At 39.1% G+C, this 27,946-nt stretch overlaps 1 protein-coding gene across 2 annotated transcripts; it reads right to left on the bottom strand.

The window, feature by feature from the left end:
* Positions 1–22: 22 nt before the first annotated feature.
* On the bottom strand, positions 23–27,452 carry plekho2 (pleckstrin homology domain containing, family O member 2). 2 transcript variants are annotated; one of them, XM_046384899.1, is made up of 7 exons: positions 26,851–27,452; positions 14,051–14,200; positions 13,617–13,739; positions 6,624–6,728; positions 5,988–6,086; positions 2,687–3,007; positions 23–2,583 (listed from the first exon to the last, which is right to left on the bottom strand). In XM_046384899.1, the coding sequence occupies exons 1-7, from the start codon at positions 26,869–26,871 to the stop codon at positions 1,411–1,413; spliced, it is 1,992 nt and encodes a 663-aa protein (XP_046240855.1). In that variant the 5' UTR covers positions 26,872–27,452; the 3' UTR covers positions 23–1,410. The 2 variants fall into 2 exon arrangements, with proteins under 2 accessions (XP_046240855.1, XP_046240941.1); XM_046384985.1 differs by having other exon boundaries at positions 26,863–27,450.
* Between the last annotated feature and the right edge of the window lie 494 nt (positions 27,453–27,946).

The raw sequence follows: 27,946 nt of genomic DNA, 5'->3' as shown, positions 1-27,946 counted from the left end.
ACTGCATTAAAGACACAAAACAGATAGTTTCCCTTTCTTTATTTGGGGAATAGAAAATTTTATCAAAGAGTACTAAATTATATATAATGTTAGAAAATATTCTTACATACTCTTAATGACATAAATCTTAATGACTTAACGACAAAAAAAGCACAGAAAATTCTTCCGAGGCCACGATTCAGCCTGTGAGGGCTGCTACGAACTTGTTGTTCTGTGAGATGTATAATATCAGTAAGAAAAACATTAATATGAATCTGCAATTGATGTGGAGGAGCAGTTGTTCATTTTGCTTTATTCACATAATTAGTCTGAAGAGATTAATTTCATAAAACTCCTGAGCTATGTTTGCATCTTTCTTCAACAATAAAACGCATATGCTGTGGTAAAAGCATAAAATATGTACATCATACATTCTCTCATACAAATTGCCAGGAAAAACAAGGAATCTGAAAATAGGAGTAAAATCCCCTTGAATACACAAAGTAAACTACTGTTGTACATTTGTGTAATCTGGTATTAACATTTTTAGAACTTTCTTTGAGTTCTGACAATACTGTTATTTTTCCATTATATTATACATTTTCAAATTAGCTTTCAAGTAATTTTTCTTGAATGTCTAATATTTTATATAGAACAAAAACAATACACAGTAGAACATAAGCATTACCTTCAGCTGCAGACAAAGTTATACTAGAATTAAGTGCACTTAATTAATTACGAGTTAACAGTTGCATGTGCTGCATAACCTTCAGAAATGAGATGTGTCATTCTGCATAAGTACAACATTTGATCATGTGCTAAACTCTGACCCTTTTAACTGATGTTAAAATTATAACCATTTGAAATTGAAGTCATTCTTGAATCAGGAGGTCTTTGATTTTAGACAAAGGAAGATAAAAGCCATTCTCTTTCTATTCATCACTGTAGCAGGCAGATTTTATCTGCTAGCTATCAGGATAATGATCAGAAGCTCTGTCTGTTCAAATAAAACAATTTAATTTTAACATAACAAGGGACAAGACTTTGAGGATGGATCTGGCAAATTGCACTAACTTTGACTGCAGTTGCTGCAAAAACTTTCCCAATCCAATAACAAGTGGGGCAAATCCACTAACATCAGCCTCAAATTTAATAGTATCCAGAACAAGCCTCCACACAGTGGGAAAACAGTACAAAGTAGATGTGCTTGTCTAGAATGTTTTCTGCTTTGTAACACTGTGTTAGTTAAGCTAGTTATCCATGGATGCTAGTGATTGCAGCATATGCTTAGAGAAGACAATCACACCATTTAATTTATTATTTATCACAATTACTTCTAAGCTATGACTACAAAGTAATTGTTCAAGATAGGGATTTGGCAAATGGTCATTTCCAAATCATCAGCTATCAATCATCAATCTGCTCTGACATTCACCAGCTCTTTCTATTGCTTAAGTTCTTTGCAAGTCTCAGTTTCTTGACCTCCCTGAGAACTTGGTCGGCCTTCTTCAGCTTTTCCATGGCCTTGGTCAGAAGATTCTCCGATATGCCCTCCCCGTCATCTCCGCTCTGTGACTGGGACACTCTGCTTAGCAGCTCACTTGCATTTTCCATCTCCAGAGACACTTCAGCCTCAAGTATCTCAACATTATCACCAAGAACCCCATCATCTCCAGCCACAGCCCTGGTATGCGGTCTCACCTGAAAACACACTGAAGGATTAGACAGCAGATCTCCACTGGAGGCTGACCTGGCCTTGGTGGAGGGTTTGAGAGGTGAGGGCTGAGACTTGGTTGCGCCCTGTGCCTGCCTTAAATTAACTGAGATCTGAATGTCATCCTCGCAGACATCTAACACATCCAAACCAGCATGGCTTCCTCTCAGTGCAGCTGTGGACACCGCCAATGTGTCTTCTACCCCAGAGCTGTCACTGTCATCGTCTGAGTGCTGACCACTGTGCAAAGAGTTCTCCTCTGCATTATTATTCTTCCTCCCATGCAAAAGACATTGCACTGGGCTGAGGTTGTCAGTGGACAGGTCACTCAAGAAGACAGTTACCGAGGAGACTTCACTCTTGGCTAGCTCCTCCTCCTCCTCCTCCTCCTCCTGAGGAGAACTGGCTGAGGTATCTGAGGCTGTTTGCAGCAATGCAGTAGGATCCTGTTCTTCAGTAAGACCTGTTTCAGTTGTTTCCTTCTCTATGCATTGCGAGCCAGGCTGAAAGAGTTTCTCAGGCTCTTTCTTGGTAGTTAGAAGAGGACATGGGTCCTTTTCGAGCGGCTCTGTGGGTGTTTGTGGCTCATTGTCGGACCAGTTCTCTGGCACTTCTTCGTCTGCCTCCACACCAGAATGGGAGGGTTTCTTCTCTTTTGATGGAGGGGTGGGAGGATGGGAGTTTGGCCTGGACTGCGAGGCCTCTGCAAGGTTGCTCATGGAACTGCTGGAGCTGGGTTTGTTGGGAGGGGTTGGTGGTGGACCTGTCTTTTTCCTGGAATCAGGACTCTTTTCAGACATCATCTCAGCTTTGGCCTTTTCTGTAGCTTCTTCAACAGATGAAAAACAGGGCTTGACTTCTTTAGATGGAGGCATAGGTGGCTTCAGGACCTTAGAAACATTAAATCATTCTTAATCAGCCGTGATATCAAAACAGCAAGATATGCACAAATACTTTCACATTGTAAGACAAGTAAAATAGCACTATACAGACCTTCTTCCTTGGGCCATCATCCTTATCAGGTTCATCGTCAGGTGCTGCACTGGATTTAGCCTCTTTGATAGGGGGCATCGGTGGTTTCATGTCCTTTTTCTGGGGACTGACCTCATGCTCAGTCTGAGCCTCCTCCTCAGCACTTGCCCTTGACTGTTCCTCTGTAGCTTCACTGGCACTAGATGGGGCAGTTGGGACTTGGATGGCCTCTTTGGAGGCATTACTACCATCAACACTGGCATGATGGGTCCCATTAGGCATTAAGGCGTTATCAAGATCAAGATCCAAACGCAGGATACCATCAGATGATATAACAGCTACCTAAAGGGCAAAAAAGACATTTCATTCAATTAAAAGGTAATATATAGTGAATTCCATATAAATGCTGTTACAGAAGTGAAGGCAAATAAAAGATTGGGGTGGGGGGGGTCGTGTCATTCTCACTAGTATGCTGCTCTGAGTTTTCCTTTTTCACAATTGTTGTTATTCACAAATTGATTTCAATCATTGTTATTTTGCCATTTGGAAGTATGTTCCTTGTGATTCAAGTTGCTTGTGAGGATCTCTCAACTGTTGAATGGTTGATTTGATTTCACTGGTTAATGGTTAGGTTTCCCTCTACTTAGTGGTCTTCTGTGTTTCCATAAAATTAAATAAATTTACCATTAGTATTAGTATGATTCATTGCTTATTCACTGCTTTAACTGGTACACAGATGTCCTCATTCACTACCACTCATTAGATCTGTAAAACTTACATTGCTTGCTTACACTTACACTGCTTACACAACTTTTTTTTTTTTAAATTTGCTAATTTTTCAGCTTGATTACTGAAGCACATAACTGGTGCTTAAGCCAACTGCTGACCAGTCACCCATAGCAGCAGGACCAAATGTTAGCACAATTGGTATAATTATACCAAGGAGAAGGGGTAGAGAGCTAAGTTAACTATGCTTGGACTTAAGACTGTTTCACTCCCAGCCTACTCCTGCCTAAAGTTCAGCTGCAGAAAATTTAATGTACACTTGACTCCATCACAAGACCCTGTATCACGCAGTTGTCTATGACGGGCAGATTTTGTTCAGAATTGACAGAGTCAGGTAAGACGAAAGGAGGGGGAGGGGTCTATGTTTACATCAGTGAGGCTTTGTACTAAAACGTCAAAGTGGATGGGCCATTTACCAAATGGTGAGTTCTTAACATTGAGATGTCAACCATAATAGTTGCATGACAAAACAAGCAGATGGTTTTTATTATAGCTGGTGATTTTCATCAAATCTCAGAACTAATTTTATCTACATCCCGGCATCATGTATTATATTTGTGACTTGGCCCCCACACAGTTGCCGAGCACAACGCCGCTGTTGTAAATACAATTGACCACCGTAAAGCACTATGCACTGAGATCGTATCCACTGACCAAAAAGTGATAGAGCGGCAAAGTACTAGTGTTCCCTCAAAACAATTACTGTTATTTTAAGGTAAAACAGTCACATAATTATTCTGCAAAGTGAGGACAGATGAAGCTGCAACAACTCTACAGGACATGTTTGAAGATTCTGCAACCAAAAGCCTGGATAAATGGAGAGGTGGGGGCCCTATCCATCGGCAAAAAAACTGCCAGATTCAAAACCAATAACACCAAAGATATGTGGCAGGCAATCTAAAACATCTCAGGCTACAAAAACAGGAGTGATACCATGATGTGTGACGTCATATTGCCAGATGAGTTAAACACATTTTATGCTGTGTTTTGGTCTCCTCAACAAGAAGTCACTTCAAAAGTCTACCCCACCTCCAGAGGACCACCCACTGTCATTATCTACAGTGAATATGATTAAACCTGCAAGGCCTGAAACACCCCAGCTAGTTTTTTTTTGTATATTTTCAATGTATCACTTAAACCCATGAGTGTTCCTACTTGCTTCAAGACAGTCACAATGTTTCCTGAATGTAAAAGGTCTGCAGCGTCTAGTCAAAATGATAACCACTCTGTGGCCAGCCAGTTAGTCATTTAGTTGGTAGTCAGGTGTCATCAGTTTATATTAGATCTCAGTGGTGTATTACCCTATTTGGATAAAATGCATTAAAAACCTGGCTCTCCAGCACATCGAGAACAACATACCAAAAAGCAAGGACCATCACCAGTTTGGATCCAGAACCATCATATACACTGTCCTAATGCTGTATGTCAGTTTCAGCTCAGGCTCAAGTTCCCCCCTGAAACTGCAATCTGCAAGTGGATATTGGAATTCCTCACAAATAGACTCCAGACAGTTTGGATAGGTGGTCATATGACCTCCGCTCAAGTGCTCTGGAGCCAACCACAGGCTATAACATGAGAGTAACCGCTAACTGTTGTTTACTATACTCTTTTCAGTAGCTATCTCTGGCTGTAGCTACAAGTTGCTGTCAGCTCAGTTATCCATGCAGCTAGTGGTCGTATAGCTGACTCAAGTCTCTCCGTGAGCTCAGAGGACAGGGGTTGGTGTTTACACTAAAGGTTACAGAACAGGGTTCAGCAGCCTCCCAGTGAACGTGGATGGACTGGGACCAAAGATGCCCTCCAATACTGATGGAGGCCTGTTTGACAACAGGGAATAAAGATAAAAGTACCAATTTAATTTACAGTAGATCCAACCAGAACTTCAACCAAGACGACAATCAGTCAGAGGTCAGTCATCACCAGTGAAAAAGAGTGTGTTAGAGCTGTAGTATTTTAATATTTAAGAGTTGATGATTGTTGGAACAATGGACAAACCAGGATGGCTTTGAGCTCACTCAGCCGAAACTACGAGAGGTTTATAGATTTGGATTATCACCTCTTAACATCTTTGATGTAATGTAAAAACATTTTTTAGTGTTGCGCTAAAATTATTACATACATCTTACATATTGCAACACTATATGATATTTGGTGAATACTTGAGACATACTGTGGTCTTCTTTATGGCATTATAGAGAATTAGAAGTTAAGATATCTTGAGCCTTGAAAGTTTGAACCAAAAGAAAATACTTTATGTGACCTATAAAAACAACAATCTGGCAAGAAACCATCAACAGGATAGATTTAGTTTAGTTTAGCCCTTTAGCAGACACCCTTATTCAGAGCAGCAGGTTTATATACCTACTGTGGATTTTTAAAGCAAGAAAATAAGTAAATAAAAAAAAATATTTCCAAACATGAGTATATCAAGAAAAATGAATGAATGAAAAATGAAATTCAAATCTAGACTTACTTACTGTAGCCATTAAGTTACACACACAGATACAGATTCTCACTTTCACATACACACACAGACCTCTTTCATGTGTATCCTGGTCGGTGGCCGCCTGTTACGGTTCCCTTTGGGCCTTGTTCGAGTAACATGCTCTAAATTACAGCTTTCATCAATCTTCACCTGTCAAAAAAAAAATAAAAAAAAATTAAACATTCATTTTTCCACTAACCATTTGAGCTTCTGATAGACATTCTAACGTATAAACAGTAGGTGAGGACGTCATTCACTGAAATTAAAGCTGTGGTTGGTAATCTACTGTAGATTAAAGAAAATCTTTTAACGTCCCAGCAACGGTCAATAAATCGAATTCTCTGACAGGAAACTGGTGTCTGTGGCTGTTGCCTTTAATGAACCTACACCTACCTGTCTACCTGTCTAACTACGTACTTGACTATCAGTGTTACCCTACCCGTGCACTCACTGCACATGACCAAAGTCCTACACATGACGGACTGATGTACATTATGAAAACGTTAGGTGGTATCTTATATGTGAATAAGACATGATGTCGTTTGACACAGTTACAACAATAACATTGTGCTGCTCTCCTCTTTGATACTTTGAAAATGTAGTTACTCATGTTCGTTTATCCAGCTTTACCAACCTCAGCTTTAAGAGACATTTATGATTGTGTGTGGGGATTTCACTGATATTTACCTCATCAAAGACTTTGTTCTTTGCTCGACTGATGCCTTCATTCAAAGCTTTTATCCAGGCTTCTTTCTCCTCTGCAGTCTGAGTCTGGAACTTCACATCATGGACCTGTCAGTCACGTAAAGCAGAGAATGAATCAGATATAAATGTAAAATAGTCGTTTCAAAATGATGATCAAAGGTAGATTATACAGCAGGTGCTATGGATCATTTACTATACAGACTTTTTTCCAAACTCAGCACCACAGACATTGTTATTTAACTACAGTCAGGTATAAGAGTCAGGTCAAGCCAAGTCAGGTATTAAGAATTAATGCTCTTGCAAACTCTTGTGTTTCAATTTCCACTGTCCAGTCTTAGTTGCATGGTATGCATTGATGCATTGTATTATTTTTTTTTTTTTCAAAATTCAAAAAAAAAAAAAAAATCAGAAAAGTATCACACACCTTTTTCCTCTCTGACACGCTAACTCTTCAAATGCAACAATTATGAGCATCTTAACTATTTAAGTATAACAAAGTATTTTAATTGAAAAGCAGCCACGGTAACGCTTTACTTGACGGGTGGGTACATAACACATTCATAGCAGTTGTCATAAATTGCTCACAAAGCATTCATGACTGTTTCATAAGACATGACACATCATTCACAGCCAACCATTCATAAATATGGAAGACAGAATGGTGATATCTTGTCAAAATAAAACTCCAAGCAATCTCAAAGCAGCATTGCTATTTTTGTTTCAAACCTGTTACCTGATCATGTCACATCTGAGTCAATGGGTAAGGCCAGTGCCAGTCTCATCTTTTGCTACCTTCCCTACACTCAAATGGGAATGTCCAACCATTCCAGGGTCCACAAATACTGGTCAGCTAGTTTACCTCCCAGTGTTAAGATGAGAGTAATAATATGTTTACAGTATAAACATAAAAACATTTTAATGAAACATAAAAGTTATATGTTTGCCCATTGACTCAGATGTGACATGATCAGGTAACAGGTTTGAAACAAAAACGGCAATGCTGCTTTGAGATCGCTTGGACTTTTATTTTGACAAGTTATCGCCATTCTGTCTTCCACATTTATGAAAGGTTGGCTATGAATATTGTGTCATGTCTTACAAAACAGTCATGAATGCATTGTGAGCATTTAATGACAGCTGCTATGAATGTGTTATGTACTCACCCATCAAGTAAAGTGTTGCCGCAGCCACAGATAGTGATGGGTAGTTGTGAGACACTTTGCTGCTGTTGTGTTGCCATTAGACAGCTTTCTTTTTGTCTTTTTGGCATCATTCTGCCATGCAGAACCAGAGCTAAATAGGGTTGCCCTGGAGAAACCAAGAGGCAGCCAAGTAGCTCTTCAAACACACACAAACACACATTTTACTCACAATGAGCAACCACATGGGGCACAAAGTATAAACAAATTCACAAATACAGAGTTGAACAAATAATTTTACAATACTGAATGGTATCTCAGCCTGCATAACAATAATTTGCAACAATATTTCCCATTTTCCTACCCCCCTTTATTCAGAAAATAACAAAGACAATGTACATCAAACAGGTTTAGACCTAGTTTTCATAAGTTTCACAATAAAAGTAACTGTAACCAGTTATCTTCATTGTAAAATGTAATGTCTCCCACTTGTATGTATTGTCCATACTCGCCTTCACACATGATCTGAAACAACATTTGACAGCCACTTATTGAAGCGGCTATGGGTAGTTTTTGAGTGAACATGTTTACATTCACTACTACACACTAAAAAGCATTGTATGTATCGAGGTCTAACAAACAAGGTGAATACATTTACATTGTGTTTGTTTAAAAGTCTGAAACCTGCATTGTTCACATGCATGTTTACATGCATTTGGCCTTCTTCTCGTCTGACTTTGGCAACATTGGTGTATATTTTGGCACATTACCACAACCTGTACATCAGCGGAATAATCTAACACCACTGGCGGGAATGATGTGTCTCTCATCTCAAGGTTTTTAGTAGAAGTGACTCACATTCACAAATAAATAATACTGTGTGTTTATGAAATGTATACCTCTCTTTGTCTCCCTCCTCTCTCTTTCTCTCTCTCTCACACACAAATAAATAAACTGTCCATCTTGTAATATTCCTTCACTCTGTCATGCCAGCCTCAAGTTAACATGACAGTCTTAACTGAGTCTTAACCCAAGTCATCTGAACTCTCTCTTTCTAAAAAGATGCAGAGGGTTTTCAAAGCTTTTCCTCTGTTAACAGCTTTAAATGAGGGTGTTGAGAGCATAGTTTCATGATTCTCAAAGTATTCTCTATTGCTGTTAATGAGGATTAGAGATTGTTTGAAAGTTTTCTCTATGAATAGCCAACACCACAACAGTTTTTTCTTCCATTCATTACTTTAGCAAATATCATATTTTAACCTTTTCTAAATTTAAATAAATCTACCAAACTGCTCAGTTACTATGTATTAATTAAAAGTTAGTCTAATGTTTTAAATGTTTTATTTATTTTATGTTTATTTGTATAGGGGCAAATACCACATACCACAGCATTTATAGCCTAAACTAATTTGCAATGCTCGTCCCTAGATGGGCATTTCAAACACATAAAACTCAACAACAAATACACAAAAGACAGTACATTACATACATACATTAAAAACATAAAACTCTAAACTCAACAAGAAAATATGAACAGAACAATATGAGATACAAAGCATAATATTTATAATTATATAAAATGACCTCCGTCATGATCCAGTCTGAGTTCTGGAGGGAAGGAATGCCACATGTTGATTCCCAAAACAAAAACCCCCAAGGTCATTGAGTACCAGAAGAGGCTGACTGGGGCAAAATGTCAACGATGTGATATTAACAGCTTTTTGTCTATAGAGTTCAGTGTGAAAAAAACTATTTTCAGCATAAAATAGTAAGAACTTGTACAACGGTATCATATTTATCCCATACTGGCTTCTCTACACAGGCTGCCTATAAAATCAAGGATAGAATTTAAAATCCTTCTTATCACCTACAAAGGCCTTAATCATTAGGCATCATCATATCTTAAAAAGCTCAAAGTTATTATTATTATCATAGCTACTTTTTGTTCCCAGCCTCCAAAAGTATAATGGGATGCAGAGCCTTTAGTTATCAAGCTCTTTTCCTGTGGAACCATCTTCCATCTGCTGGGGGCAGACACCCTCTGTCTTAAAGAGTAAACTTAAATCTTTACTTTTTTGATAAAGCTTATAGTTAGTTTATTGACAAACAAGCCAAATAGCCAATGTAATCACACACATTAAAAAAAAACATTGTTCACACACATGCCCTGCTCATATCTTCTACCAAGTGACTAGAGATGACAACAAGACAGCCATGAATCTACACACTCCAGTACAGCAGTACCACAATGTGCTGATCAGCTACAGGAGCTCGTTCAGCAACAGACTCATACTCCCACGATGCACCACAGAGCGACACAGGAAATCATTCCTGCCTGTCGCCATCAAACCGCTAAACTCAGCACTGTGACGGACACACTCACTTTATATATAAAATGTATATATTGTTTTTACACATGTACATATCTGTATTTTAAATTTTTTTTAAATTTTGAACACACTGTAAATACCTGATTTTTGATTTATACTTATCTTGTTTTGTTTATCCTATTTTTATACCTTTCACTTATCTTTCTTGGTTGGGAATACTGCAAGTGCAATGTCTGTACAAAAAAGAATTTCCCTTCGGGGATAAATAAAGGAATTCCGATGAATTGATGATTCTGATTCTGATGATGGTATGCACCATTAGATTAATCATTAAACACTGTGTCAAGTTACCTTAGTGTACCGAAGCACAAACACACCCGCAGTGGGACAGAGACACACAAGTGCAGGAATGTCACATTAGTGAGATGCAAGAGTTAACAAGAGTTAACACTGGCGTCTTAACTCTTGTTATGTAAGCTTGTTGAATCAAGGCTATCTATAACCCATAAGAAAATGAAACTGATCATAACTAACTTTAGGTATCTAACTGTCAAATCAATCACTTGTTTGTTTGTTTTTTTAACTGAGACAAAAGGAGAGGTTCATGTCCTACCTTAGCTGACAGCAGGTGTTGCTGTTGTTGGCAAACTCTGCACCAGTATGATTCTGTATGTGAGCATCATTGTTGTAGAAACTCTTTTATTGAACATACTTAGCAAATGAAGACCAGAAGCTCACTAAAGGCTTCATAGTTACACTTACTGTCCCACAACAATCCCAGATGATGGCATGTAGAGACTGGGAGTAGGGGCTGGGGAAGCACATGCAGCCATTTTTTGAGTTTAGTTGTTTGAAGTCTTGCTGTTGCTACAATTCCCCAACAATATTATTCACAGTTTTTCACTTAGAAACGAAAGCCTCTAACAGAATCTAATTATAAAGACAGTTACATACAGTGCCCCATTAAAGAAATTGAGCATAAAAAGAATTTTGCTAGAAATTTTTCTCTCAGGTAACATAACATCCAACATTGGTCTCCCATTGTCACACAACACACATTAAGGGCACCACAAGTGGAGGCAAGGGACCATTACCAAACATACTATTATGAATGGATTTCTTTGTCCTCCAACAGAGGAGGTGCAGGGCATTTTAGATAATTTGTCAACAAAAACTAGTGAATTGTGCGCCACTGAAAATGTCCTTATCCCAACAAAAAAACTCCACGTTGTGACTCTAGACTCAGTGCAACAGTCGGTGGCTCTTGCATCTAATAGACAAGCTTAGTGATTCTGTGTCAACGCTGAGGTTGCTTCCTGTAGTCCAGCCAGTGTGCTACTGTCAGCTCCAGGGAACGGTCACCCGATGAGTAATGCTAAATAATATTCTGGATGCTTTGTCGGTCTTGATGTGGCCTACAAGTTGCCAGCTGAAGATCTAACCCATAGCAGCCTAATGCATGGTATTTCTATTTGTTGGGAGGGGGTGCTATCTAACAGCTACTAAAATGTAATGAAACCAGTTACACATTTGTTTCATCATCATAATGTATATAGTATTTGCAATAATAATCAACAATTAGGTTCCAATCAGACTGCAAACATTTACTTCTTATGCCACTGACAAAACACACTATATGCACATGCAAAAATTGCCACATTGTTGGCAAGGAATTCAGCACCACACATTTCAATCTTTTGACCTTTTTAATCCACAAAGATGACTTATTTTGGCAATGGAGAAATGTGGGCTACCAAAACATAAACATAGGTTCATATAAGTTAAAGCAATGATGTGCAAAAATGTGGGGTTTTTTTTGTTTGTTTGTTTTGTTGGTTTTTTCTTGTCCATTTAAACTTAAACCAGTCAAAATGTTCACGTGAAAATTCTGAAAAAAAATCACACAATATTATGTTGGTTTTGGGGTGTATTACAAATATTTGATGAAGTTCAATCAAACAAAGTGAAATAGGAAATGTTGACAATGTTGAAATTACAATGTTACCTGATTACAATGTAAGACAATAAGACACTGAATGTCACTGTGGACTCACTGTTTGAATGATGTGAACACCATAACAAAGTCCTAATATCTACTGTCCAAACACTGTTTGTTTCAATTTTGGTAGAATTTAAATGGAATGCCATGGTTTGAAGTGCTTGTTTAGTTAATTCCCTGCTTCAGTTAGTAGATTTTCTCCCCTTGTGTCTGATTCTACTTTTCATTTCCTGTCTTTGACTGGTTTTCCCTCCAATTGTGACTGCTTGCCCCACCCATATTGTTTTCACCTGTCTAGTCCTCTTTTCTCAATAAATACCTGCGCTTTCCTTTAGTGTCTTGTTGGTTTGTCTGTGCTTCTTGCATGAGTTCTGTTTCCTTGTGTCTTTGTACCAGCTGTTCCTGTGCAACTAGTTTCTTTGTATCAGCTTACTATGTGTTTTGAGTTCCTCAGTGTTACCTTTGGTCTCTGTATTTATAGTATATCTTTGAATTTTCCTTCACATTCCTGTGTTTGGTGTTGTTCTATGCTCTGCTTTCTCTGGGTTTTCTGTGCTGTTCCTTGTTTCTTTGCCATCTTTTCTGTGTTTCTCTCTTTCCTTGAGTTTTCTGTCTTCTTCGGGTTCTGTGTGTTTCCAGTGTCAACTGCGTTCTTTGTTTTCCCGTGTCCATCTCTTCCTTCAATTCTCTGTGTTTAATGTTTCTAGTGTCCCCATGTGTTCTGTGAATCTGTTTCCATGTGAAAGTTTTGTTTTTACTTGTTATTTAGATCTTTTAGACCTTTTGTCCTGGACTCTCAGCTGCCCTTAGTTTGTTCTTGTCACACATAAGTTTATTTTATTAAAGTATCTTCAGTTCACCTTATCCTTTGTGTCTGAATCTGCATCATGGGTCCTCTTTAACAAACCTAACATGAAGATTGGCCCCTTAATTCCAGTGAAGGGAACTCTCAATGTTTCAGCAGACCAAAACATTTCAGACAATGCTATGCTTCCAACTTTGTAGGGAACTCCCTTTACTATTCCAGCGTGGCTGTGCTCCAGTAGACAAAGCAAGGTCCATAAAGACATGGCTGAATGAGTTTGGTGTGCAAGAGCTTGACTGGTCTGCACAGAGCCCTGACCTGAATGTGAGCCAGGCCTTTTCGTCCAACATCAGTGCCTGACCTCACAAATGCTCTACTGCATGAATCCCCTCAGAAACACCATTCTACTGGAAAGCCTTTCCAGTAGAATGGAATGGCGTGGAAGCTGTTATAGTGGCAAAGCTGTCTGTGTATTTAGAATGTGATGTCACTAAAGTCCCTGTGGTGTAATGGTCAGTGGATGTGCTGAAAAAAAAAAAAAAGATACCCACAAAATTTGGTAGCAACTGGAGACATTTGTTGGAGCTACCGAGGACTCACATGCCAAATATATTTTTTAAAAAACCTCTTACCATGGCATATTACATTGCATTTCACATTTACATAATATTCTATTTTCACCCAAAGCTTCTCTCAGCTCACCTTATTTCCAGACTCGGGTGATCGAATCAGTACCAGCCTGTGCTTCTTCTTGAAGGGGCTCTTTAATTCATGACATTTATCATAGTTTTCCAAATCAAGCCTCTCTAAGCAGTTCTGCAGGTCCTGCAACACAAAGTACAGTCATTTACAAATTTGTCATTCCAATTAAGGATAAAGTTGACTTTATTTAGCTTTTTATTAATCAACAAATCCCGCAAGGAGTGCAAAACCAACAACCTGCTAACACGTCTGTATTGTCTTTGTAGCCACATGGTTATTAATTCTTAACAATTCTGTGACAGTATTATCCATATCTTTCTATGACTCTATGAAAGCAGAGTAGAAAATGACATTACAACAGTTACATGACACTGATGCAAAACTGATGCAAAAAAGACATAACTTGTGGCAGTAGTAGTATCATAGTATCATACCTCCTTCTCATACACCACAATCTCACTCTTTTCCACATGGATGTAGCGGTCCTTATAACTTGCCAGCAGTTTGCGGGGGGCCTTCTTTATCCAGCCAGCCTTACCCAAGACCTTCGGCAATTTACACTGAGTGGGGTCATCTTTTGCACCCTACAATTGTACAGAAGAAGGAAATTACACACAAAACACACCACTAGAAAAGGACTGAGGTATGGATTTGGCAGTTAACTATACAACCATATTTATAGAACTTATTTTGTATATGTATGATACAAATTCATAAACAGCTAAAAGGCATCTGTCTCTTACAGACTCATGTGCACACATAAGCTGTATTTAGTGGTATTATAAAAGATTATATGCAAAAACAAAAGATAACAGTTTATATTAATATTAGAAGGTGCACCAATGATATGACATAGACTTTACTATTTCATTCTTAAGCATTCTTATTCTTCATTCTTAAGCACTATTATCTTCTTAAGCATGCTCTTTCACTACAAAATACTGCTTCCAACAACTCATAGTTGTTCAAGCCAAGGGTTTGTTCCTTTCTGCTAAGTCTTTTGAGTAAGCCTAAAGCTAAAAGAAAATGTATTGTGTGTAATCTCAGATTGAGGATGTGCAATGAATGAGGAAAAACCCTTCTCCCTTCTCACATTTGTGTTACTGCAAAACCAACAACAAAAACAACTTGGGGTGAGACTTCATTAGCTCTCACTTCTTGTCAGACATTTCATTTCTGGCCTCTGTTCTGAAAACAGGCAATGCCTCTGGCACATCTCTTCGCATCACAGACCATAACATCTTTGGACAGTATCTATAGTACTTTGCTCTACACCTTAGCTGTCTATAATTAAGTGGAAACATGTCACTTGAATGTAAAATACAGCCAAAAGGGGCCAAATCAATGCAAAAAAGAAAGAGTTTGACATTAGCAGATGATTGGCAATGCAATAAAAATCCAGCAGTACAATTCACAACGAAACTGTGAATAAAATAAAGGAACTGAAACACTTTGCATTCATACTGAAAGTGGTTCAAACTGCTGTGTTCCACCAGTACAACTTACAAAACAACTTACAAAACAATGCAAGTCTGTTTTGGGAATCAATGAAGATGTAATGAAAACCAAGTTCACAGCAGTTACAAGAGATTTAAATTTTAGAGAGGAAAGATTTTAAAAAGGATAACATCCATACATACTTCTCAAACTACTCCCCTAGAAATGTAGCATTTGACACTAACAAAGCTAACCGTTTACAATAGCAACCAGTGTAAGCAAACCAACCCTCCAAGCGTAATCCATTTCGACTTACGCTTATTGTGTATGCTTTTTACTCAAATCATTTGGATTTTTGCTAAAAGCAAGCCGAATGCAAGGCTTATATTTATACTAGCATGTATAAATCACTGCATTGCAGCGCTGAACCAGTTACGCAGTTAAACACTCATCCACTTCTCTCATTCCTTTTCTGTATGTTAACAGAACTTATTTTGGCCAAAGGCATGGCTTACACTTGCACTACAGTGTGGACATAGTAAAATGAAAAAGTAAATGAAGTTGTGAATGGTGAATGCACTGTACTTATTTAATGCTTTTCAAGTCTGACTGAACAAAGTGCTTTATAACACAAGCCAGCATTCACTCATTCACACAAACATTAATACGCTGGTGGCAGAGGATACCATGCAAGGTGCCACCTGTTCATCAGGAGTGATCAGGAGTGATGTAACTTAGACAGCATCTTCCTTTCTGACACTGCCGTCAGAAACCCCAGACCCACCTCGACGACATCACTGGCCTTTCAAATCAATTTATTGAGAGTGTTGGCATCCCCTACCCTCAACCTGCTTCCCCAGCAACAGCAAACAGAATAGCACTGGCTACCAACGACTCATAAAACATCCTCAGTATCATCTGGCAAATGTTAAACAACCTCAGCCTCTTCAGGAAATAAAGGCAACTCTGGACCTTTTTGTAGACAGCGTCCAGTTTACTGTCTGTGTACATTCCCAGATATTTCTACTCCTGTCACGCCATGTGACAAAGTTGTCCACAATAGCCCCATACTCAGTCCCATGACCCTTGTTGATACATCCGCCTATAGTCGAGTCATCAGCGAACTTCTGAAGATGGCAGAACTCTGTGTAGTAGAGGGTGAGGAGGAAGGGAGAAAGGAGAGTCTCCTGTGGAATCCCAGTGTTGCTTACCACTCTGTCTGACACACCATGTTGAAGACACACATACTGTGAACCAGGGCACGAGGGGGGCATCCACCTGCCTTGCTGTTAGCTTCTCGCCTAGTAGAGCTGGACAGATGGTGTTAAGTGCACTGGAAAAGTCAAAAAATCTGGCCCTCACAGTGCTCGCCGGCTTGTCCAGGTGGGCACAAACACGTTTCAGCGAGGAGCTGATGGCATCCTCAACTCCCAGTTTTGGCTGGTAGGCTTACTGGAAGGGGTCCAGGAGTGGCCTAACCATAGGTGCTGCTCCAGAACAAGTCTTTCCAGGTTCTTCATGATGTGGGAGGTCAATGCAACAGATCTGTAGTCCTTGAAACCACTAGGACATGATGTCTTTGGCACAGGAATTAGGCAGTATGTCTTTTACATCACAGGGACTCTCTGAAGAACTTCGATGTGAAGGTGAACACACAAGCTTTGAGTTCCCCCGGTGCTGACACCATCAGGACCAGCAGCGTTGCTTGAGTTGAATCTCCTCACCTGTCTCCTCTCCTGGTCAGCTGTGAAGCACACCATAGAGGACACAAGGAGGGGCAGTGTGTCAGATTGGGTGGCTGTAGCTCTGAGGTTGTGCTGAGGAACACAGGTGCTCCCCAAAGAACAGTTCTGGCACCATTCCTGTTTAGAGTGTACACCATGGACTTCTGCTCCAACTCTGGCTCCAACTCTGCCATCACTGGATGTGTCAGCAGAGACAATGAGGAGGAGTACAGAGAACTGATAAAGAGCTTGGTGCAGCAACAACCACCGGACACTCAACATCAGCAAGATCAAGGATCTGGTGGTGGGAAGGTCCTTTGTCCCCGTTTTCATCCAAGGATAGAAAGTGGAGAGGGTGGGCTCCTGAAAACTTTTTATCCGTCTATCTGTGGTTGCCAGTTGCCAGTACTCTGTTCTTGGAGGTGGTGTTCTGGGGTGGTGGTATACCACCCAAGAGTAGGACAGAGCGCTTTAGGCTCATGTACTGCTACTGTCGTAAGGTGGGCAGTACAATAGTGCACTGCACTGAATTTGCACATATACGGAGTGTATATATTCTGTTTTTGTTTTTTTTGTTTGTTTGTTTGTTTTTTTATTTAATACATCACAGCGTACACTGTGTGTGTGTGAATATTTTGTTTCTATTGTATATTTCACAGGCAGCAGGGTGGTGCAGTGGTTAGCACTGTCGCCTCATAGCAAGAGGGTTCCAGGTTCGAATCCCGGTCTGGGCCCTTCTATGTGGAGTTTGCATGTTCTCCCTGTGCCTGCGTGGGTTTTCTCCAGGTACTCCAGCTTCCTCCCACAATACCAAAAACATGCACATTAGGTTAATTGGCTACTCTACATTGCCCCTAGGTGTGAGTGTGAGAGTGTGTGGTTGTCTGTCTTTGTGTGTTGGCCCTGTGAATGACTGACTACCAGGCCAGTGTGTACCCTGCCTCTCACCCGTAGCTGGGATAGGCTCCAGCCCCCCCCCCGTGACCCTGACGGATAAGGGGTATAGAAGATGGATGGATGGATGGATGGCTGGTTTGACCCCCCCCACCCCCACCACCACCACCACCACATTGATTAATAATGCTACCCCTCCATTAGCGCGCTGATGTGCCCTTGAGCAAGGCACTTCACCCCTAATTTGCTGCCTGGGCGTCTGACAATGGCAGCCCACTGATCCTGTGCGTTTCACTGCATGTTGCATGTGTGTGCATTTCAATCAAGGATGAGTAAAGTAATTTCCCAGCTTGGGATTAATAAAGTAAATAAATTCAAATTTTAAAAAAAGTACAATTGCAGTGTCTGCTAAATTCATAGCCTTTGTTTCTGTTTTAGGAACCTCCACAAGATATTTTTTTCTTTTGTAACATTAGCAAGGTCATCTAACTGTTTTTCCACTTTCAGTGTAACTGCAAGCGTGTCTCAACTTGGCAAGCAGCAGTGCAGCTGCAAATGAAGGAATGCCAAGCAGGGAATACAAACATGCCAGAGAGCAAGAAGGGCAAAAATTGAAAGCTACTTTTTAAGATCTATTAAAAATAAAGTGACAGTACAAATTAACTCCTGTGGTGCAAGTTCACCACAGGAAGCCAAAGCATCCTCGGGCTCAGAGTGGCCTTGGGCTGTCTCTGACATGGCTGAATGTGGAAAAAATTGATGAAGAACACTTCAGCACAGTTGAGCACTGACCAAACCCTTGGACAGAGCAACAGTGAGATGTTTCCATTACTCAGGGTTCAGCTGACTAGAATAACTGTGCTGTGACTTCACACAGTAGGTTAAGGGGCTCCAAATTTTGACTCACACAGGAAGCCGGCACTGACACATAGACTTAACCAAAATGTTTTAGCAGTCCTGTGGCACTGTGCAGAATGCTGAGACAGATCTACTGTGATCTAAAAATGTACAGATTAAAATAATTTGCATGGACTAGTAGTGATACACTTATAAGATCACAACAAGCTAAAATATCTCATGAGCACAGCGTCTTAAAGAAGAAAGAAGAGAAAATAGAGTGTAGGGTTTTTATAGAAGAGGCACACCTTAGTAGACATGTGTTTCTGATTAAGTTTTAGGTCAGGCATTTGTTGATTTTCACGCTGACCTGCCCAGCTTGAACTCACCACAAGCCTCACTGGAGCTCGCACTTTACCCCCACTAACCTCTTACTACTCAAGCTGCGAGAATGCACTGAGGCTGGACCAATATATTGTTGTGCAGGTATTATTAAGCTGTTGTAGCCTGAAATAAAAATATAAATTAATGGCCAATAGGATATCTACCACTTCTGTCTTAAAAACTATCAAAAATGTTTGATTGCATCATGAGGACATACTTCCTGCTTTGTGTCATTGCTGGAGATGTCACAGCAAAGTCTGCAGCCTGCAATAAATAATGAGTGTTCCACATCTCATAGTGGTGCTGATAAAACTGCCCACACTCGATGATCAGAAACTGATACAGGCTCAATGCTGCATTTTACAAATATTTAAAGCTACGGCAGTAAGGTTTTATATACCAAATTACAATCCTGGGACCCAAAGTGACTCACAGAACTCAGAAGAGAAGAATAGTGTTTAAAAAGTTTCACATAAAGGCCAAAAAAATAACCTAATCTGATGGGGGTGCAATAAGGAAGTGGTGGTGTTTCTCAGTTTTTTTCACAGACTGATGACTCACGCAGGGCGGAAATCTATTTTTATAATGCTACCATGGCCATGTATGAACATTTCTGAATATGTAATATTGCAAATTATTAATATAAATCATCAAAACAAAGTTTTACTACATGGCCTGTCCATCATCGAACACAATTCGTCTCATATATGGTGTCACATATGGTGACTAATAATGATTGATTTTTTATTACTGATAATCATATCAGTAATAACAATTCCTAGTTCCGAGGGTTGCAATTACTTTCACTTTTGATTAATGTCTGTTCATTTTGATGCCCAAATGCCCATCACAATTTTGCAGTGAGCAAAGTCTTGCTCTCATTTCCTGTTTTATGCCTTGAGCTTAAACTTGCATTTTAACATCACAAACAACATGGAAAATTGAACAGTTCCCTCACAGGTCTTTCGAAATCCAAACAACATCCAAAGAATGTCATATCATATCATATGAAATATCAAATCATACTTGCAATAGCAGGCAGCTGTCAACTTTTTCATTCATGCTATACAGTCACTGGCTCAATCACCAGCTGCATTTTACTTTTTATAAAAATAAACATAAAAAAAAATATCACTGAATGCATGCAGGTTACATTTGGGTCTCGTGTGCATCATTTATTTACTTCACACAACTTAGCACATGCACGTATTGTGTAAGCGCTACAGAGGAAGAGAGCAGAGTGAAGAGGCTGTGGCTGGCTTGGGTGTTGTCCTGTACCATTCTCTGAGCTCTGTTTACTACCTCATCACAACATGTTAAAAAATAAATTTAATAAATTAAAAAATAATTTGCACGTTGCTGCTGTTATGGTAATGAAAGCTTACACCATGTGTCATCTAATTCTGTTATTTGCAGTAACACTGTCCACCAGGGATCAAACCAATGACCTCCCAGTGAGCTGATGGTAGGCAACAGCCACCAGTCATCAGTGCAAATAGTTTATAATAATTATCTTTTATACTACAATTTGTTTTGTTGAAAGACAGCTTTTTTTAAAAAAAAAAAAAAAAAAAAGAAAGTGAAAATTGCCTTAAGTGTGAAAGAAATCAAGGTCACTGCTCATAGCACCTTTTGACTGTTCAACCAGATCAGCCTGATTACATCACGAGGAGGGGAAAGACATCCAGGATAGGAGCCGCTAGTCCATCTTGGGCTTAATGCTGCTCCTGGATTATTTCCAGAGGGAATGGGAATGGTGTGACTATGGGGAGCCGACAGAGGGCAGCACTCAGGATAAGGGGCAGAAGATTCTACGTTTACGCCAGTGATGGTCAAACTCAGTCAAAGCTGATGAACAAAGCCTTCCAGATGTTGGGCTTTCAACATGACAATGTCTACTACATCATTACCACATTGTTGCTTCTGTTAACATTCAAACAAATGCTAATTTGAAAAAAATGAACGGAATTATTTGGCGGATGTACATGTGTATATACTGTAAATCAATGTATATATTGCTGAATTTTATTCATTTTTATAATTCTACATTTAATTATCCTGTATATGTTTTATGTATGTAGCATTAAAGGCTTCATACAGAAGGACACTACTGGAGCAATGGGGGAGGGCAAACAGTTTTAATAATGACACGCGGTACCTCATTATTAGATTCAACTGGCTTCTCTTAGTGTGTGTGCAAACTCACTCACAGGTTATCTGCCCCCTCAACCTTGTTCTGGCATATGGCAGTGAAATTTAACATTTAATATTATTGCTGAATAACTGGACTATACGCCATTAAGCAAAAATTCCTATCTCACTGATAGTGCTGTTGCTAAATTTAAGGACACGATTTCAATGGGATTTAATTCAATGCAGTGTCTCATAAGTGTGTTAAAAATGAATCCTTCATACATACCAAAGTTAGTCATGATGTTCCACAAGGTTCTGTGCTTGGACCAACGCTATTCACTGTATACATATAATATTTTTAGGAAACAATAAATTTCCATTGTAGATGATACCCAATTATATTTATCAGTAAAGTGGGATGAAACAAATCTGTTAAAGGTTACTATGTATGCTATAAAAACAACTTATAGACCCATACAAAAATAATCCATCACCTACAACCCACTAGAAGTGTAAGCAGAGAGTCTCTTTCTTGTTTTCACATTATTTTGCTGTGCTCAGGATGTTTCTGAGTGTCAACAGTCAGAAGAAAGGAAGTTTATTGTTGAGTCTCATTGACAGCGAACCTACATACGTTTCAGGTTGGTGGCTATTTGTTAAAAAAAAAGTTAACTTTCAACCAAGGTTATGCTGGTCTGGCAAAGGTTCACAACACAGAGCAACACAACAAATTCTGCATTAGCTAACGCCAGCTATCATAGTTAACAAGAAGCAGCGAGAACGAGAGTTCTGATGAACTCAAGAAAGCCATTACTGTCAGACGCTTGCTGCACTTAAGCTATCTGCCATTTGGATTTTGATGCATGTCTGTTCAGTTTCAGTAAGGCTGCTTGCAGTTGCCCCCCCCAAAAAAACATATATATATATACATACAGTATACATATATATGTACATAGTAAAAACTCAAATATCAAATAGATTTTTCCCAAAGGTACATTTTGCATTTCAGGTATCACACTGATGTATGTTCAAGCATTCATTTTTCCGATAAACTTTAATTACTTATTTGATGTTATAAAAAAATGGGAGATGGCATCACCAGAATAATTTGAGAGATGGTAGTACCAGCACACCAGCTTCATAATTTGGCTTCATTTTTACAGTTCCTATAAGAAGTATTCTCCTCCTGGATGTGTTTAGTTGAGATTTGATATGACCTTTCTTCAACAGTGGCTTTCTCTCATAAAGCTTTGACTGGTGAAGAACCCAGGCGACAGTTGTTGTATGCAGTCTTTTTTTTTTTTCACTCCCTCAGAGTAGTCATAGGTGTCTTACTGGCCTCTGTCACTAGTCCCGTTCTTGCATGGTCACTCAGTTTGTGAGGATGGCCTGCTCGAGGCTAATTTACACATGTGCCATATTCCTTCTGTTTCTTAAGGATAGATCTAACTGAACTTTCAGTGACTTGAAAAGATTTTTGTGTAATCCCGACTGATACTTTTTAGTAACCTCCAAGCAACTCCTAAAAGTAGGAGTTGCTTGGAGTGTTCTTTTGTCTTCATGGTGTAATTACAGTCGTGACTTAAATTCTTATATATACCGTATATATATTTATCCACAAAATTAAAAAATGTGTCTAGAACATGAAAGTATAAGCCGGTTGTGTTTTGTTTTTGTTTTTTTCAGTGGGGGGGTATGGGGTGATTGGTTATGTAAGCTGCCTCCAGCTCAGCCAGTCATAGAATTCAGGAAACAGTTGTTCTGTAACTGGGTTTTAACCTGTAGTGGGCAGTCACTATGTATATTTATAACATGAAACAGAAAAGCCAAATACTTTTCACTAAAATGTCAAGATTTGGACCTAAATCAATCAGTAACATGACTAAATATCTATTTAAATGTATTTTTAGCAGAAAAAAGTGGTTTAGGGGTTTAGTTACTCTTTAAATTGTGCTCAGTTTTGACTGTGTTTTTTTTTAAGTGTTTACTTAATTTAACTTCTATTTAATTGTCAGGGAAACTGATCATTATGAACATCCCTAGAGGAGACATGATGTCCATCTTTATATATTAAAAAGAATAAAGAGTCAGCAATGTGGAGACATATCACAGACAAAGATCATTTCACTCGTTCTATTTAATCCTAAATTAATACATTGTTCTGTGAGTGGAAATGAGCAAAATGTCTGCCAAAAGGACATTTTCCTCATCTTTCCATCTTCCTCAGACAAATTCAACACACACATGCTTTCACTACTGAGGAGTCTTTCTTTTCCACAAAGACACTTTCCCAGAAACTTTGAGTGATGCCTCAGTAAGACGATGTGCACACACATATCCATTGTGTAGCAGAGGCCTGGATAGCAAGAGGATTCTGAGAGAGAGCAAATTGTTTTCTGCTTGAGACATGTGGCAGTCTGTTTCCTGATTTCTGAATAGGTCACACCAGTGTAGGAAGAAGTTCCTTTACTTTGGAAAAAGTACCAGTACAGCAATGTAAAAAACACCACCTGGTTTGAACTATTTAAATCTGAACTGTCCTCAGATGATTAATATGATAGGAAAGAAAAAAAATCAAAGCTCTTTTACACAAATCTGTTTTCAGTTTTTGGACTATTTTTTTGTGATTTTTGAAAACGTTGCCTCTGAACTTCTGAACTGTGAACCTGATTATGCACTGCTCTTTTAAGACTACTCTTGTAAGACTATCATGGGCCAAAAAGTTTGGAAACAATGGCTTTCAACAGTGTGCTCCATTTTAACAGCTTGTTATATTACTCATTATGCATTTTTTCATCTTAAAAGTAAATAGTAACCAAAGCTGTAAAATAAATTTAGTTGAGTAAAAAGTACAATATTTAATTCTGAAACGTACTGGAGTAAAGCTGTAACATATACTCAAACAAATACCTCAAAACTGTACTTGAGTACAGTACTTGAGTAAATGTACTTTGTTACTTAACACCGCTGGGTCAGACAGACACCTCACAAAAATGCTTTCTCGCTCATGTTAGAGAGCATATTTCTCCTGTACTGGCTTCTCTACATTGGCTGCCTGTAAAATTCAGGATAGACTTTAAAATACTCCTCCTCACATACAAAGCCCTAAGTGGTCAAGTACCATCTTATGTCAAAGAGCTGATAGTACCGTATTATCCAACTAGAACCCTACACTCCCAGGATGCAGGGTTACTTGGGGTTCCTAGAGTCAGCTAAAGTAGAACGGGAACCAGAGCCTTTAGTTATCAAGCCAGAATCATCTTTCGGCTTCGGCCCAGGAGGTGGGGTTAGACTTAAAACCTTCCTTTTTGATAAAGCTTATAGTTGGGCTGGCCTAGGCTGGCTCCTAGTTATGCTGCTAAAGGATTAGACTGCCAGGGGATCTCCCATGAGCTCCCTGGGCTTCTCTCTCTCCTCCTCTAACTCTCCTTCCACACACGTTCATGTCCCATCAATGCATGTCACTAGTCAGTGACCACTTGACTTCTTCTCTGGAGTCTTTGTACTTTCTCATCTCTCAGGTGGACCTCCTGCTGTGGTCCTTGCTTGACACCGACAGCTGTTATTACCACCTGTTATATTGCTGCATTATTGCCACGTTCTTGCTCATGGGGGATTTGTTGGGTCTCACTAAAAATCAAATTGAAGAGTTTGGTCTAGAAATGCTCTAACTGGAAAGTGTCATGAGAAATGATGCACTCCAGGTCAGCAGAACACTGATAAATCGATGGATAAAATCAAAATACAAAAGGATCAAAATACATTTTATACTCCTCCGTCTTTTATATAAGAAACATAAACTCTACAGCCTGGACAAACTGGAAACTGGACAGCCTTTGTAAATCAAATCGTTTTCTAACTAGTGGAATATTAACACATGCTGCTAGAAGAGATAAATGAAAAGTCATGATCTCTGCATATCTGAGTGCTTACCTTCTACACAGAAGCTTGTGTCACACTCAACAGAGAGAGCTGAATTTGTTCTACAAACGGCTACGCCTACACTCACAGAATCTGGGGTTAAGATAGTAACCAACAATCTAATCTACAGGCATGGGTACAATAGTACAAGCTTGTGCATTTGTTATTAAAAAATAACATCTTTCCATATAAATTTGGGATCTCAGAACTTCCTGAGACGCACTATGGGGCCCTTTTATGTTTGTATGGTTTTTTATTTCATGTTGTTTTTTTTCATATTTCAAAACAAGTTCCCACAATAACACTGTTTTGCTGTGATGTTCCAGCCATTTGTTTTCACTGGCAATGGGCTGAGTAGATAATGACTGAATTTTCATTTCTGCATGAACTGTTCCTTTAAAGTTTAAAGTAAACTAAATTATTAAACTACTTTAGTGACCATTACCTCATAGTTCTGTTGAAGACAATTTCTTACAAAAGTGGAAATATGACTGTGATACTGCTTAATATGTACACCTGGTAAAGACTCTTAAAAGACAGGCTATAACCTCAGCTCTTCTTAGAGCCTTAACTTAGCTTACATCTTCAACATTTGATTTTGATTAATTAAACACAGTTGTAATTGTGTCGCTAGAGATAGATAGATAGATAGATAAGAAAAAATAAGGGGAATGTATTCTTACATATACTTTAAATGTGAGTTGTAGCTGTTTCGTGGGGGCTTACATAGTCTGGACTGGGCAGTGACTCTAACAAAGTAGGCAAGTGTTGAAAAAGAAAAGAAAAGCTGCATTTAATCAGACTCTAAATGGAAAGGGAGAGGCAGCTACATAACATTTTTGATCAGTGTTACAATCAAAGGGTGGGGTACTGCAGGCCTGAAACTGTTTGCAACAAGTTCCCTGCATACTGTAGGTAACACAGTATGTCCTTACTTGACTTCCTTTTTCTAACAAGTTGGCTTCCTCAAAATGCCAAATTTTCACTGAGGTGGGCGGTTTATCAGTTGTTACTGTAGATTATATAGGCAGTACAGGGCCTTTGTGATTTTAAATTGCTTTTACGTCACAAGTCACTACAATAGTAAGTCTTGTGATTAATGTTTTGTGATATCTACTGTAATCTTACCCTGTTTGACAATAACATGAATAAGATTTACTTTTACTTTTATTTTATTTACTCTTCCAAACAAGTAATGAGCCATATTTTTTCTGCCACAATAGATTCACCAAACCTGCAACACACCAAATATTTTTATTCCTGAAATGCCAATTGTTTCTTTACATCAATCCTCTCTTGTCAAAATGAACCCTTAGATCTATACAGTTCACATAAGAGCTAAATGTGGATTGTAATAATGTCTGATTTATAAAAAAAAAAAAAAAGAACCGATAGAATTTCATTTTTAAAAGTTGGCCTGTGTTTTACATACATTCACAGGTGTTGCTACAATAAAAGCAACACCTGTGAATGAATATGAAGTTTAGAGCTTTCTCTGCTGTTGTAGCCACTACATTTTCGTTTGGCATCTGACCAACAAGTTGATGCAACACATTGACAGGTGGGCAGGTGCTTTGTGCCAAAGCCTTAGATGAATATAACAGACAGTCTGGTATGGTTCGAAGTTCCTAAACGAACTTCTTTCCCTAATGACTGCTAGCCTTATTTAACCTACGCGTGTCTTGAAAACATCGGCTCAAGTTCGCAGTCATCCATACTGTGGGACGTAGTTCTTGTAAGTTGGTTGCGCCCTTGCGGCGTTATGTTACTTCCTAAGTCTATATCATCAGACATTGGATGCCTATTCAAGCGTTTACTGACTAAAGTAGGCCTATCTAAAAGCTCTACATTGCACAGACAGTACCTGCTACAAAAAGCGAAGCAGCATCCGCAGTAGGACTCACGTAATTACTCACATCTTCCATGATAAAGGAGCAAAATCCGTTACGTGCGTAGTGACTAGCCTGAAATCACTCGACTTCGCCCTTATCCTCGACAGACGGTGTTTACTTCTTCCCTGTTGGTCGGCAGCTGACACATTTCCGATAGCACGCGTAGGCTTAAATGAAAAAAAAAAATAAGGAACCGTGTAGTTTATGACACCAGTGGTCGCCTCTTTTCTTTTGACCCAGAAAAAAAAATGTTCGAACAAAAAAGTTTGGTTTCCGGTTAAAGTCCCTCACACTGATGAAAATAAAAGGTCTGTCGAGGAGGAGCAACGCGAGCAGCAGACAGCAGAAGAGTCTGTACGATGAGAGCCATCCGAATGCAAAGTTAGCAGCCGACAGCCTGTTGACAGCGTGATGATCACATCAACAAGCTGTAACAAAGCAGCATCCTCTCACATTCACAATGAGCACAGCGCTCGTCAGAAGCTTCGTCTGGGGGAAAAACATTTGCACAGTTCACCAAAGTTTATTTTCAGGGCGACGTGTTGTAGTTTTCTTACTTCTCTTTAGCCTCCTTATGGCCCACGCCTTTGTCAGGACACACACTGAATGATGAACATTGCAATGGGCTTACAACGGAGTCACAGCACTCAAAACTTCCTGGTAGGAGTGGCTGTTCCTGGGCCTGTGGGTTTGTGAGTGGATATTTAAAACTTGAAATGGTCTCAAAGACAAGCGAAAAACTTAACTGTCTTTCGAAAAACATACAGTAGGGCCTAAAATAGATGGCACCACTTTCCAATAAGTCATCGAAAGCTATGGCCTAACCGATGGCTTTATGGGTGAATAATAACAAAATGCACTTATTGTGAATTTCAGTTATAAGGCATTAATTAACAAAAACAAAAGTCGCTTGTCAGACTGACCCACCCTTCCATGGTTTATCCTTTCTCTTCGGTAAACTGAATTTTGCTAGCAACGACTGATGGATACTTAACAGGTTGAACAGATTTTGGTTCAGAAGACTCAGTATTCAGAAAGCACAAAGTGATGTAGCCTATTAGCGAGTAATCAGTGTTTTGTTTTGTTTTGTTTTGTTTTGTTTTTTAAA

This window comes from Scatophagus argus, chromosome 1 (assembly GCF_020382885.2).
Source record: "Scatophagus argus isolate fScaArg1 chromosome 1, fScaArg1.pri, whole genome shotgun sequence".
In the NCBI taxonomy this organism is placed as follows: Eukaryota; Metazoa; Chordata; class Actinopteri; family Scatophagidae; genus Scatophagus; species Scatophagus argus.
This window is presented reverse-complemented; position numbering and strand designations above follow the sequence as displayed.